Consider the following 14,770-nt stretch of genomic DNA (forward strand, 5'->3'; position numbering starts at 1 on the left):
AGTTTTCAAAAAGTGATCAAAAAGGCGTATGTCCAACAAAATGGTACCAATAAAACCGTCACCTCATCCCTCAAAAAATGAGCCCCTACATAAGAGAATCTCTCAAAAAATAAAAAAATATATAGCTCTCAGAACATGGACACATTAAAACATATATTTTTTGTTTCAAAAATGCTATTATTGTGTAAAACTTAAATAAATAAGAAAACGTATACATATTAGGTATCGCCATATCCGTAACGATCTGCTCTATAAAAATGTCACTTGACCGAACCACTCAGGTGAACGCTGTAAAAAATAAAAACTGCTAAAACAACCAATTTTTTTGTCACCTTGCTCCATAAAGTGTTATTATAAATGATCATCATATGTACCCAAAAATAGTACCAATAAAACTGGCACCTTATCCCTAGTTTCCAAAATGGGGTCACTTCTTTTTTCTATTGTAAGGGTGCATCAGGGGGGCTTCAAATGGGACATGGCATCTAAAAACCATGTGGCGCTCCTTTTCTTCTGCGCCCTGCCGTGTGCCCATACAGCAGTTTATGACCACATGTGGGGTGTTTCTATAAACCGCAGAATCTGGGTAATAAATATTGGCTGTTAATCATCGATGTGTTAAAGAAAAAATTGGATTAAAATGGAAAATCTGCCAAAAAAGTGAAATTTGATCTTCATATTTCTTTAATTCTTGTGGAACGCCTAAAGGGTTAACAAAGTTTTTAAAATCGGTTTTAAGTAACTTGAGGGGTGTAGTTTCTGCAATGGAGTCATTTATGGGGGTATCCACTATGTAGGCCCCACAAAGTGACTTCAGACCTGAACTGGTCCTTAAAAAGTGGGTTTTGGCAATTTTCTTAAAAATTTTAAGAATTGCTTCTAAACTTCTAAGCCTTCAAACGTCCTAAAAAAATAAAATGACATTTCCAAAATTATGCCAACATAAAGTAGACATATGGGGAATGTTAAGTAATAAATATTTTATGAGGTATCACTTTCTGTTTTAAAAGCAGAGAATTTTAGAATATTTTGGGTAAATTTGGGATTTTTTCATAAATAAAGGTGAAATATATTGACTCAAATTTATGACTAGCATGAAGTACAATGTGTCACGAGAAAACAATCTCTGAATGGCTTGGATAAGTAAAAGCGTTCCAAAGTTATTACCACATAAAGTGAGATATGTCAGATTTGAAAAATTAGGCCTGGTCAGGAAGGGGGCAAATGGCCCAGATGTGAAGTGGTTAATATAATAAAACCCATAGAAACAAATGGTGAAATGTTCAGAGAATCAAATTTTAGCTGCCATGGATGATGTCCCAAGCACAGTCTAACTACCACCCAGTCTCACAGACAGCAAACATGCACAGCCACTCTTCTCTATGACTTTCTTTCTTTCTATCTCTCTCTCTCTCTCTCTCTCTCTCTCTCACACTCACACACACACACACATATATAACTCTTTTCAAGCACTATGTATTTCCTTCAGGAAATGCCAATCTAGTTTAAAATGTATCTTGCAGCAGGACAATGACCCCAAACATACAAACAATATCATGAAGAACCATTTTCAGTGTAAAGAAAAATCAAGAAGCCCTAGAAGTAATGATGTGGCCCCCACAGAGCCCTGATCCCAATATCTTTAAGTTTGTCTGGGATTACGCGAAGAGACAGAAGGATTTGAGCAAGCCTACCATCCACAGAAGATCTGTAGTTAGTTCTCCAAGATGATTGGAACAACCTCCTTGCTGAGTTTCTTCAAAACCTGTGTACAAGCGTACTTGGGAGAACTGGTGTTGTTCTAAAGGCAGAGGGTGGTCACACCGAATATTGATTGGATTTAGATTTCTCTTTTGTTCTTTCACCTTGCATTTTGTTAATTGTACGAAAGCAGTAGGGTCTATTTGAAAAGCTGATTTTTCTTCTAATTATTTTAGGTGCATTGGAGCATAGTAAATGGTTGCAAATTTGGGCATATGCTTTCAGAAAATAAATATTATTAAATATTTAAATAAATTATTAAATTACAGCAACCAAGACCATATGGCTGGTGTTCCTGCAGCATGTTCTGTCTTATGTTTCAAGTTTCCTGTTGATATCTTCATTTTTTTATGATTGCCACCATCCATCTTGCTGTTGGTTGCCTCTTCCTTTTGCCTCTCTTGATATTTTACATTTTCTCTCCTTTTACATTTTTTTTTTTTCCACCAAAATTTATGGTTGGATCTAACTTTTAAAGATCGGATATGCAGAGAAGCTAACATCTATGGGATCCAGCAGACCCTTGCCTACTGGCTGCCATGAGATGCAGCCAAACAGGGTACACGAGTGGTATCAGAAATTACTTTGAGAAGGAGCTTAAAGGAAATAAATTGTTAAATGCTCATTGTTATAGTTTGGTTGGGTCAATTTGGCCATCTTTATACAGCCACAAAATAATTTGGTGGTAAATTGTTCCATCTAAACACAAAAGAAAAAGGAGATTTTTGTATAACTTACCAGTAAAATCTCTTTCTCACTCTTTATTGGGGGACACAGGAACCGTGGGTATAGCTATGTCCTCTAGGAGTCGTTGACACTAGTAAAAGCTGTTAGCTCCTCCCCTGGCAGCTATAACCCCTCCAGCCTGGAGAGAGAGCTTCAGTTTGTGTACAAGAAGTAGGAGAAGCAAGCCAACCAAGAAAAAACATGGAACACCAACCATGCCAAAAGGACCCAATGGGGTTCAAACCAGCAACTGCTCAACTGTGGTCGAACAACAAAACTGGGTGGGTGCTGTGTCCCCCAATGAAGAGCGAGAAAGAGATTTCACTGGTAAGTTATACAAAAATCTCCTTTTCTCGCCCATATTCATTGGGGGACACAGGAACCATGGGATGTCCAAAAGCAGTCCACAGGGAGGGAAAAACCACAGACCCATGGAAGCAAGCATCCCGGCAGGCATCTAAGAAACTGCCGCCTGCAAGACCATGCGACCTAAGGCAGCGTCCGCCGATGCATAAGTTTGCACCTGGTAAAATTTGTGAATGTGTGTACGGAGGGCCAGTAGCCGCCTTACACAACTGAGCAGCCGAAGCGCGATTCCTCCGCGCCCAAGATGCACCCACCGCTCTGGTGGAGTAAGTCGTGACACCTGAGGTCGGAACCCTGCCTCGGGAGCGGTATGCTTCAGCAATTGTAGATAGAATTCGGCGTGCTATTGCCACCTTGGAAGCCGCCAATCCCCTTCGAGGACCCTTCGGAATGACAATAAGGGGATCCACACGGCAGAAGGGACCGGAGGCTGCTAAATAGATCTTCAGAGCTCTGACAACGTACAATGGTGTGTAACAGATCTCCTAGCACCCCGACCGGGTACCTCCATTGATAAATGCTCCCAGTGCCTCCGAGGACTCCAAGCACTCCGCTCGACACCGATACCACCACAGGAACCAGGAACAGCTCTTACAAGAGCTAGGAGTAATAGCAAGGGGAGTATACAAGTATAGCAATCCCCACACACATGAGACGAGGCTCTATGTTAAGTGTAAAATAGGAACTACTTTATTGAGGGCTACCCGTCCGTATTTATGCAGGTCCCCATCTGGTGGACACGCCCCTAGTGGACCAGAAGGAAGACTGCGACACAGGACAGATATGCAGCAACTCAGGATACACAAACACAACACATCCCCACAATGCATCATGGTTTCCTACTCTCTGCCCTGGAGACACCCGAGGAGTAATCCAATTATCTCTCAAGACAAAGGGAAATCGCCAATACACATGTGGATACAACAGGACATAAATCACCACCCAAACACACAATGTCACACCCCCACAGCAAACACAGACATTTAACATATTCACAGATAGCTCAAGTCTGAGTGCATATTATTAGGTGAATGGCACTCAGACAACATGAATACAATAAAATGAGCTATCCGGGTACCCTCACATAACATACAATACAATTACACAGACAGATGGTTCTGTCACACACCTCAAAACCCCACATGTCCCCATATGGCTTGGATCTGAGCGCTCAGATGCCACAAACACAGTCAAATCGCCATGGGGTTTAAGTTTTGCATGGGCTGATGAGAGGGGCCATAATCCTGGCGCAAGAGGCTGGCAACCAGGACCCTCCAAAACCCAGTGGCAAAGTTATTTTCGCCACATGGTGTAACTCCGTTTCCTTAGGGTAAAGGAGATGGGCACAGTGAGGGAGGACAATTTCCTCGTTAATTTGGAAGTCAGAGACCCCTTTCGGAAGAAAAGAAGGGACAGGCCAGCGAACCACCTTGACCCTATGAAGAACCAGGAAGAGTTCTCTGCAGAGAACGCCGCCAACTCAGACACCCGTCAGATGGAAGTAATAGCAACCAGAAAAAACTACCTTCCAGGACAGGAGGAGTCGGAGAAACCCCCTCACACGGGCTCCAGGGAAAAACTGGAGCGCTGAGAGGACTAAACTCAGATCCAAGGCAGTAAGGAGGATGGTACGGAGGAACCGTATGAGCTACTCCTTAAAAAAGGTCCTCACAGGCCCCAGTGAACCTGAGAGCGCTGGAAAAGGATAGAAGGCGAAGACGCCTGACTCTGCAAGAACTAATGCCAGACCAAGGTCCAACCCTGATTGAAGAAAGGACAGGGCCGTGGGGAGAAAAACGAAGTGGCAGAGTACTTCGGCTTCCACAGAAACCCAGGAAGGACCTCCAGGTCCTGAATAGATCCTGGACGATGCAGGCTTTGCGGATGACATCCGCCAAAAATATCTCTTCGCATAGAATGGAGGTCTTAATAGCCATGCCAGCAAACGAAGAGACCTAAAATACTAATGGAAGACCGGACTCTAAAGGAAGGACATCTGAGTGGCAGTGACCAGGATGTCCTCTAGAAGGAGACTAGGTCGGCGTACTACGTGCGATGGCCAATCCCCAGGGCGACTAGGATAGTCAGAATACCCTCCATCCTGATCTTCCGTAGAACTCTGGGTAAGAAGAGGGAGGGGGGAAAACGCAAGGAGGGAGAACCCTTACCCGGGAATCAGGGCGTCCACGTCGCAAGCTTCCGGATTGCTGCTCGGGAGAGAAAGGTGGGAAGCTTCCGAGACAGTCTTGAAGCCATCAAGTCCACGTCCGGGTGACTCCAACGCAGACAGCCCGACTCGAACACCTTCCGCAGTCCAGGAATACAGAAGGGAGAGGCCGGCAGCCGTTTGTTCAAGGGGGAAGAAGAAATAGAAGGGTGTCCCGTACCAGGAATGGAACATCCATCATCACGTCAAGACGTGACAGCAACCCCGCTCCGTCCGGTGTTGGAGTCTTGGAGTCTCGCAGTCTACCCCCGGAATGGGCGGTGGGAAGTAAGATCACCAGGAGATGTCTTAAGAGAGGAATATATTATACAGGTAACTCACCCCGGACCAATGTGAGGGATTCACCTGCAGAAGGATAGGTGTGGAACACGCTACATCCCACCAGCCGTGTCCGAACTCTGGAATAGAAGGCCACTAAAGAATACCCCGTGCAAATGCAGATGTAGCCAGGGGTTGAGTGGCTGTGCCAAAAAAACTCAGCCTGAGGAGGAAGCCAAGTAAGGGGAGCCACAACTGTATCGCTAGCCCATACTCCAGTGGAGGAGGGGGCTATACCGCGGAGGCCACCAATTCAGATCTAGAAGAATCCGCCACTTGACAAAGGAGCTGTGCAGTAAGAACCATAGTATGTAGTGGTAATGCAAATACAACTCTCCCAGAAGTAGCCAGCGCCTGCCCCGTCGGCGCAAACTAAAGGGAAGCCGTGAGGCCATCTGTAGGAGCCATGGCACCAAACTGCCCCAGTTGAGAAGAGCTAGCTTTAACACTTTACTTGGAAGGGCTACGAACAGGAGCAACAGGAAGCTAGCGTCAGGGTAGAACCCCCAGCTGAGGGGGACTGCAGAGTCAAAGAACACTCGATTCGATGAAAGCTACTCCCCAGAATATGCGCAATGGCATATGCACTACGTAGTGATGAGGACATGTCCTGACCGACTGGAACTGAGGAGGCCCATGGAGAAGGGTGGTCTGTAGGACCCATAAATGTTGCTAGGCAACTCCTCTGAGAGACAGAGGATGGCACAACCATGCTCTAAACCAGTACCGAAGATAAAAAGGATACCAAGTGGAAACAGCGACTGTATCCACTGGCGGCACCCATACACCGCAGGTGCAGAGCACCGGCATCCGCGGGTATCGACTGTTGCCACGCCCCACAGAAGAAGCAAAGGCATCTAGCGTCGTGGCGTAGTTGAACCGTAGTAATCTAAGATGCTTAGGTATTCCTCTGGAAGCGGATCACTTGAGGAAGGGGAAGGGAACAGGAAGCATGGTGATGGGAGGACGGCTAATGCATACGGCAGGCACAGAACCCAGTGGAGATGCAATGCCGCCACCTACCGAAAGGGGGGATGCATACGTCCAGCACTAACCCAGTGTAACTGTACTTAGACCACCTACCACAGGGGGCAGAACAGAAGGTAATACTGTATCTGTAGTAGTGCAATTACTCCACCTAAGAAGGGGGTGATGCCTACGACAAGTGCTGCCAGCGGAAGTGGTCATGCTTACGGAAGGAACAGAATGCAACGGTAGAGAGATTACGTGTTTATGGAAGGCAATGCATATGGCGAATTCCAGCACCGTGTGAGAGTGCAATTACCCCACCAAAGAAGGGGGATGCCTACAGTAAACACTGTAACCAGTGATAATGCCAGAACGCCACGTATGGAAGAGGCTAATGCATACAGTACGTACTGTACCCAGTGGAATGCAATACCGTCCCCTAAGAAAGGGGAAACGCCTACTGGCGTCACTGAACAGCGCTGTAGCATTTAGTTCACCTATAATGCCTACGGTAAGTATAGTATGCAGCAGTGGTGTAAATACTCCGCCTGAAGGAGGGGGTAATGCAGACGACAAGGACTGCTGGCTACCGTGGACGCAATCTGAAAGACTTCAACGGATTCGAGTGAGAGCCCGAATCACAATACCCCCCCCTCGGACCGAACCTCTCCAGGAATAGAGAGGTGTGTCTAAGCGAGACCCTAGGGAGGAAAGTGGGGGCGCAGAGGTGGCCGAGGAGAAGTTCTGCTCTGGCTCTCTTGCCCGCAGTTCTACCGTTTAGAAGCTTGTCCGTGGCAGTTGTAGGCCACGCCGGTGGGAATACATCAACCAAACTACCCAGAGGGTGGAGTGGGAACTAGAGGTCCGTCCACTGGAGTGCGTAGGCGGAGCCTTATCAACCAAACGACCCCGGAGGATGGATGGGAACTTCCAGAGATTCTCCACTGGATCGCGCAGGTGGAGGATTATCAACCAGACGACCCCGGAGGAGGGAATGGGAACTTCCAGAGGTTCTGCGCTGGATGGCGCAGGTGGAGATGATTAACCAGACGACCCCGGAGGGTGGAATGGGAATTCCAGAGTTTCTGCACCGGATGGCGCTGGTGGAGAATTATCAACCAAATGGCCCCGGAGGATGGATTGGGATCAACCACACGACTCATACTTCGGCTGTCCTCCCTGGATCTGCGCAGGTGGAGGATTATCAACCAACGACCCTGGAGGGCGGATAAGGAACTATGAGAGGTCCTCCTTTGTCCGTATAGGACACGGGCCCAGCTTGGTACCACACAGACAGGGGGTGGGGGGCCTGTGGTGACGAGGCTGAGGAATGCAATACATCCCTGTAGGGGGGCCCTTATGAACGCACATCTACCTCGTCCTTTTTTTTTTAAAGAAAACTAGGATGCCCAAACGACAAGTGGGCAAGGAGACAGGAAGGGGTTATCTGCTTCAACTTACAGGCACCTTGTACTGAAGACAGAATCCTCAGAATATCTGGAGCTGGCCGCAGGAGGTGGCTGGCCAGAAGGGGTTAAGCTGCCCTGAGGGAGACATTAGTGATGTCAGGGGGGCGGGGCCAAGTGCTTCGGGGGGGGGGGTGAGTGGCGGGAATAATTTGCGCCTGTTATTAACCCCCTAGTGCCCTGACACCTGCGATCCTCATAGGGGGGAGCCTCGCTGCTCCCTTCCCTGTTTTTCCACCAGTGCATGCCCCCCCCACCGTAGTGGCAGGAAGCTGGAAAAGGGGGCTTGGATGGGTGACCCTTCTGCTGGCGGGATGCAGGGGAGTGAGGCTGCCCTGGTCCACCTTGTCTTCTTGTGTGGGAGGAGGCAGCGTGGCGGACCAACGCTGGCGTGCTCCCCCCAGGAGAACAGGGAGGCGAGGCGTCCACTGTTTCCCACCTAAAAGAAGAGAAAAAAATAAACTAAAATAAAAAATCTAAAAATAGCTGCCAGGAGCTAACAGCTTTTACTAGTGTCAACACCTCCTAGAGGACAATGAATATGGGCGAGAAAACAGAACAACCAGGAGTAGACTATGCTGCAGTTCAGAAGAATGGTCCAAGGGAAGTCCTTGGAAGTTAAGAAACAATGGTGCGGTCATTTTGGGAATAACCTGCTGCTGTGGGAGAATTTCTATGGTGAGGTAATGTTCTATTTAGAGTACAAGTCATTCCCGTGGCTGAATATAGAGCAAATATTTTGGGTGGAAGCTCCTTCCTGACGACTTTGGACTCTATACACCTGAAATATTCAGGAACCTACAACATTTGAAGCTAAAACACTAGGGCTCTACATTAACACATCAGTTTTAGAAACATGTCAAATCTATTTCCGAGATATTACCTGCTTTAGCCTTAAGCCAGGAGATGGCTTTACCTTCCAGTAATTCCCATTCCTCTCTCTGGTCCAGACAAGATGCATGGAGCCAGATCACCGCCAAGACCGTCGCCCATACTGATGAGTCCATATTCTAGCGAGGAGGAAAATATAAATTAAACCAGAATATATTATCTAAGCACTTAAAGTTTCAGGCCCAAAGCCTGAGGTTGCACTACTGTGAGATCCTGATGACATGTCCACTTATCTACGTCAGGTACAGTGCTCTCACGAGGCTCTTGTGTCGCTTCCTGTCACTGAACACATCACTATTTTGACACTATTCAGGACAGGGAAGATGTAGATATTGGTGTGGATGGTGAATGGGTTGAACAATAGGTTCTATACTTTTATTAAAGGTGGTATCCATCCTATGTGTAGTATTAATGTATTAGATTACCTACAGTTTCCCCGGTGAGCATTCAGTTTGACAAGAGTCATCATTTTCTTCAATTAAATATGATATATAGAGCAATGGTACTGTATTTCACCCAGGTAATGAGAAGCTGTCAACTGAACTGTACCAACTGTAATGTGCCACATGCCTCCCTACCCACGTTTCGCATTTACAGTACTGGAGGCTTGGTAGAGTGGCAAAGGAAAGGCCTAAATGAGATGTCTATAGCTAGCACCCCACTGTTGTCAAATTAGTACTTGGAAATCAGGGCGCCCATTAACTGCTCTTGCACAGGAGCTCTCGGCTGTGGGCGTCTCTCCTTGAGTAATCTCTTCTGACATCACAAGTTTTTTTTCTGTCATGTAAAATGCAAAAAACATATCTGTATCATGTTAGTCAGTGGATAAAAACTATACAAATTGAGAGTTCTCAATTCTTGATACCTATTAACCCCTGTGAGATTTGCTTGAGATCAGACATCCAAATCACGCCAACAGTAAAGAATAGGTATAAGCTGACGCATGGTCAGTTTTTTTTTTTTAAAACGTTGTAAGCATAAAAACAAGACAGCAGCAAAATGATATCCTTGCTTGTCTATCACTTATTTTACATCACGTCCCTGTCTGACAGCTGGAGAGCTTCTCTCTGCCAGCTTAACAAAACCACATTTCAGCAACCTGTGTGTAAGAGCTTCTGTTTCCATTGATGCCATTTTAGAGTTGCTTGGGGGACGAGTCACCGCTGCAACACACATGACCCCCGTCCATGCTGGAACTTTACAGTCAGGGACTGTCATGGTGAATGCAATAGTATAATCAAGGGCCTGGAACCAAGCAGCAGGAGGTAGGTAAGCATGCTTCCTTCCGGAAGTCTGGCAGGCAGAGAGCCAAAGAAGCTGGAGAACCATTTAAAAATGTGTTTATTTTTTTATTTCAGTCCCATATAGGACTAACTTCCCATTGGTGTATTGCAGTGTATTATGACTGTCAATGTAATGCTCAAAGGCATCCTGTTAGGACCTGTCTCTAGCAGGTTGAAGGCTACATAATAAAGTCGGCACCTGCAAGTGATGATGTGGACACAGCTCCTGTCCCCGCGCCATCACTATGATGTAGTATTACACCAGAACTACACAGCTCTGTTCATTTCTGCAGTGGATGGAGCTGGTTACCATCGAAGTGAAGGTGAGCACCACTGCAATAACCAGCTCCAACCACTACACAACAGATGGAGATTTGTAGTTCTGGCACTGCTGGCTTTTAAAAAGTTGCAAAATGGCCTAGTTGCAAACCTGGCATACAGTTAGTACATGTGCCCTAAAGTATATTTGATGGTTGCTGAAATTTCCATGTTACAGAAGTGCAACATGTTATAGTGTCTTTGGTCATTTCTTCATTCCATGATCAGACCTTTGCATATTCTTTGATGTGTCGTTTTATGGGCTTTTTAAAAATAAAATTAAATAAAAAAAGTTATAAAAATATTCAAGAATGTCGAATCAAGCTGAGATTATCCATACACATCCATCATACCTGATCTGGATTCTTGTTAATAATGTCCTGCTCTGATATTCCCAGAATGGAGCAGAATTCTGGGGTAAGATTCCAGGAACCATCAGCGTTTTGCAGGGAAATCAAACTGACGAAAGGGGGGATCTTCTGGACTTGAGCTGGTGGTGGTAACATATCCATGTATTTAGCTTTATAGGTAACAAAAAGATACAGTTAATGTTATGGAGTGAAGGTAAGTATTAATGCCATGTACAAATTAATCTCTATAAATTGGAATATCATCAAAAAGTTCATTTATTTCAGTAATTCAATAAAAACTCATTATATTGATTCCTTAAACACAGTGATCTATTTCAAGCATTTATTTATTTTAATGTTGAGGATTATGGCTTACAACTAATAAGAAACCCAAAAGTCAGTATCTCAGAAAATTTGCATATTGTGAAATAGTTCAATATTGCAGACTCATGGTGTCACACTCTAATCAGATAATCAACACAAAACACCTGCAAAGGTTTCCTAGGTCTTTAAATTGTCCATCAGTCTGGTTCTGTAGGCCACACAATCATGGAGAAAACTGATGACTTGACATGTGTCCAGAAAACAGTCATGCACACCCTCCACAAAGAGGGTAAGGGTACTTTCACTCTTGCGGCAGAGTGATCCGGCAAGCAGTTCCGTCGCCGGAACTGCCTGCCGGATCCGTCAAAACGTATTCCAACTGATGGCATTTGTAAGACTGATCAGGATCCTGATCCGTCTTACAAATGCATTGAAATGCCGGATCCGTCTTTTCGGTGTTATCCGGAAAAACGGATCCGGCATTTATTTTTTTCACAGAGACTGAACTGAAGACATCCTGATGCATCCTGAATGGATTTCTCTCCATTCAGAATTCATCAGGATAAAACTGATTAGTTCTTTTCCGTTATAGAGCCCCTAGGATGAAACTCTATGCTGGAAAAGAAAAACGCTAGTGTGAAAGTACCCTAAGCCACAAAAAGTAATTGCTAAAGAAGCTGGCTGTTCACTGAGTACTCTATGCAAGCATATTAATGGAAAGTTGAGTGGAAGGAAAAAGTGTGGTAGAAAAAAGGTGCACAAGCAACAGGGATAACCGCAGCCTTGAAAGGATTGTCAAGAGTCCAATTGCCCCCCGAAACAATGCCAGAACAGGCCAGAAGCACTGAGGTTAAGAAATGATAAGCTCAGAGTCCTGTCTACAAATGCTCGCAGTTTAGGTAAAAAAATCAATGAACTTGGGTCAATAATGGCATCTGAGAATGTAGATTTAGTGGCTGTTACGGAGACATGGTTTAATGAAAGAAATGACTGGGACATAACCATACCAGGGTACTCTTTATACAGAAGAGACAGAGAAGGCAAGAAAGGAGGAGGAGTGGCCCTGTATGTGAAAGATAGCATTAAATCTAACCTAATACAAGTTGGTGAGGCCAACATAGAGTCAGTTTGGGTTACGTTGCAGTTTGCTAACCATGCAGTAACTCGTGTAGGTGTGATATATAGACCACCTGGTCAAGTTAAAGAACTAGATGATCTACTAGTTGAAGAAATAGCTAAAATGACAATGAAAGGAGAAGTTATCATTATGGGAGATTTCAATCTTCCAGATATAAACTGGAAAACCAAAATAGCAAGTTCTACCAGGAGTACAGATATTCTAAATTCCCTACTGGGGTTATCTCTACAACAAGTGGTTGAGGAGCCAACCCGGAGGGAGGCCATTTTGGATTTGGTATTCACAAACGGGGATTCGGTATATGATGTCATTGTAGGCGAAACCTTGGGATCTAGTGATCACCAGTCAGTGTGGTTTAATATAAGAACTGTGAAAGAGTCCCACCACACAAAAACAAAAGTTTTAGATTTTAGAAAAACAGACTTTTCAAAAATGAAATTAGTCATAAATGAGTCCTTATCAGACTGGAACGGATTACATGGAGTCCAGGAGAAATGGGACTACTTAAAAGGTGCATTATTGAAGGCAACAGAAAATTGCATTAGACTCGTCAGTAAAAGCAAAAAAAGGAGGAGACCAATGTGGTACTCAGCAGAAGTGGCCCAAATCATTAAAAATAAAAAGCTAGCATTTTGTAATTATAAAAAAACCCAGAGCAATGAAGATAAGGAAATCTACAAGATTAGGCAGAGAGAGGCCAAGCAAGTTATAAGAACTTCTAAAGCGCAGGCAGAAGAAAAACTAGCTCAGTCTATGAAAAAAGGGGATAAGACATTCTTCAGATATATAAATGAAAAAAGGAAATTAAAACAAGGAATAACTAAATTAAAAACAAAGGACGGAAGGTATGTAGAAGAGAATAAAGGGCTAGCCGACTGCCTTAATGAATACTTCTGTTCAGTTTTTACAAAAGAAAAAGGAGAAGGACCTCCACTAGAAAGAATGACTATTAAATCGTTTGATGCATGTATCTTTACAGAGGAAGATGTTCTAAGTTTGCTGTCTAAGGTGAAGACAGATAAGTCACAGGGGCCTGATGAGATACACCCAAAATTATTAAAAGAGCTTAGTGGTGAGCTGGCAAAACCGTTAACAGATTTATTTAACCAATCATTAGTAACAGGAGTCGTCCGGAAGATTGGAAATTGGCAAATGTCGTGCCCATTCACAAGAAAGGTAGTAGGGAGGAATCGAGCAACTATAGACCAGTGAGTCTGACATCAATAGTAGGCAAATTAATGGAAACCCTATTAAAGGATAGGATTGTGGAACATCTAAAATCCCATGGATTGCAAGATGAAAAACAACATGGGTTTACTTCAGGGAGATCATGTCAAACAAATCTTATAGATTTTTTTGACTGGGTGAATAAAATAATAGACGGTGGAGGTGCAGTAGACATCGCATATCTAGATTTTAGTAAGGCTTTTGACACTGTCCCACATAGAAGACTTATCAATAAACTGCAGTCATTGAGCATGGACTCCCATATTGTTGAGTGGATTAGGCAGTGGCTGAGTGACAGACAACAGAGGGTTGTAGTCAATGGAGAACATTCAAAACAAGGTAATGTTACCAGTGGGGTTCCACGGGATCTGTACTGGGACCGATTTTGTTTAATATCTTCATAAGTGATATTGCAAAAGGCCTCGCTGGTAAGGTTTGTCTTTTTGCTGATGACACAAAGATATGTAACAGGGTTGATGTTCCTGGAGGGAAACGCCAAATGGAAAAGGATTTAGGAAAACTAGAAGAATGGTCAGAACTCTGGAAACTGAAATTTAATGTGGATAAGTGCAAGATAATGCACCTGGGGCGTAAAAAGCCAAGGGCAGAATATAGAATATTTGACACAGTCCTGACCTCAGTATCTGAGGAAAGGGATTTAGGAGTAATTATTTCAGAAGACTTAAAGGTGGGAAGACAATGTAATAGAGCAGCACGAAATGCCAGCAGAATGCTTGGATGTATAGGGAGAGGTATAAGCAGTAGAAAGAGTGAAGTGCTTATGCCGCTGTACAGAACACTGGTGAGACCTCACTTGGAGTATTGTGCGCAGTACTGGAGGCCATATCTCCAGAAGGATATAGATACTCTAGAGAGAGTTCAGAGAAGAGCTACTAAACTAGTACATGGATTGCAGGATAAAACTTACCAGGAAAGGTTAAAGGACCTTAATATGTATAGCTTGGAAGAAAGAAGAGACAGAGGGGATATGATAGAAACTTTTAAATACATAAAGGGAATCAACTCGGTAAAGGAAGAGAGCATATTTAAAAGAAGAAAAACTACCACAAGAGGACACAGTTTTAAATTAGAGGGGCAAAGGTTTAAAAGTAATATAAGGAAGTATTACTTTACTGAGAGAGTAGTGGATGCATGGAATAGCCTTCCTGCAGAAGTGGTAGCTGCAAATACAGTGAAGGGGTTTAAGCATGCATGGGATAGGCATAAGGCCATCCTTCATATAAGATAGGGCCGGGGGCTATCCATAGTATTCAGTATATTGGGCAGACTAGATGGGCCAAATGGTTCTTATCTGCCGACACATTCTATGTTTCTATGTTTCTATGTTTCTATGTCAAGAAAACGGCATTCAAGAATTTTGGGAAGATTCACAAGGAGTGGGCTGC

General features: G+C 44.3%; 1 protein-coding gene across 1 annotated transcript in view; it reads right to left on the reverse strand.

Moving 5' to 3' along the window:
- Positions 1-14,770, reverse strand: part of LOC120992314 (von Willebrand factor A domain-containing protein 5A-like) — a 37,994-nt gene that overhangs the window by 2,828 nt on the left and 20,396 nt on the right. The window contains exons 2-3 of the mRNA XM_040421227.1: positions 10,679-10,845; positions 8,717-8,843 (exon numbers count right to left, since the gene is read on the reverse strand). Of these exons, the coding sequence (XP_040277161.1) occupies positions 8,717-8,843; positions 10,679-10,837 (286 nt within the window). The 5' untranslated portion in view covers positions 10,838-10,845. The remainder of the gene's footprint in view (positions 1-8,716; positions 8,844-10,678; positions 10,846-14,770) is intronic.

Source organism: Bufo bufo, chromosome 2, assembly GCF_905171765.1.
Source record: "Bufo bufo chromosome 2, aBufBuf1.1, whole genome shotgun sequence".
NCBI classification, from domain to species: Eukaryota; Metazoa; Chordata; class Amphibia; order Anura; family Bufonidae; genus Bufo; species Bufo bufo.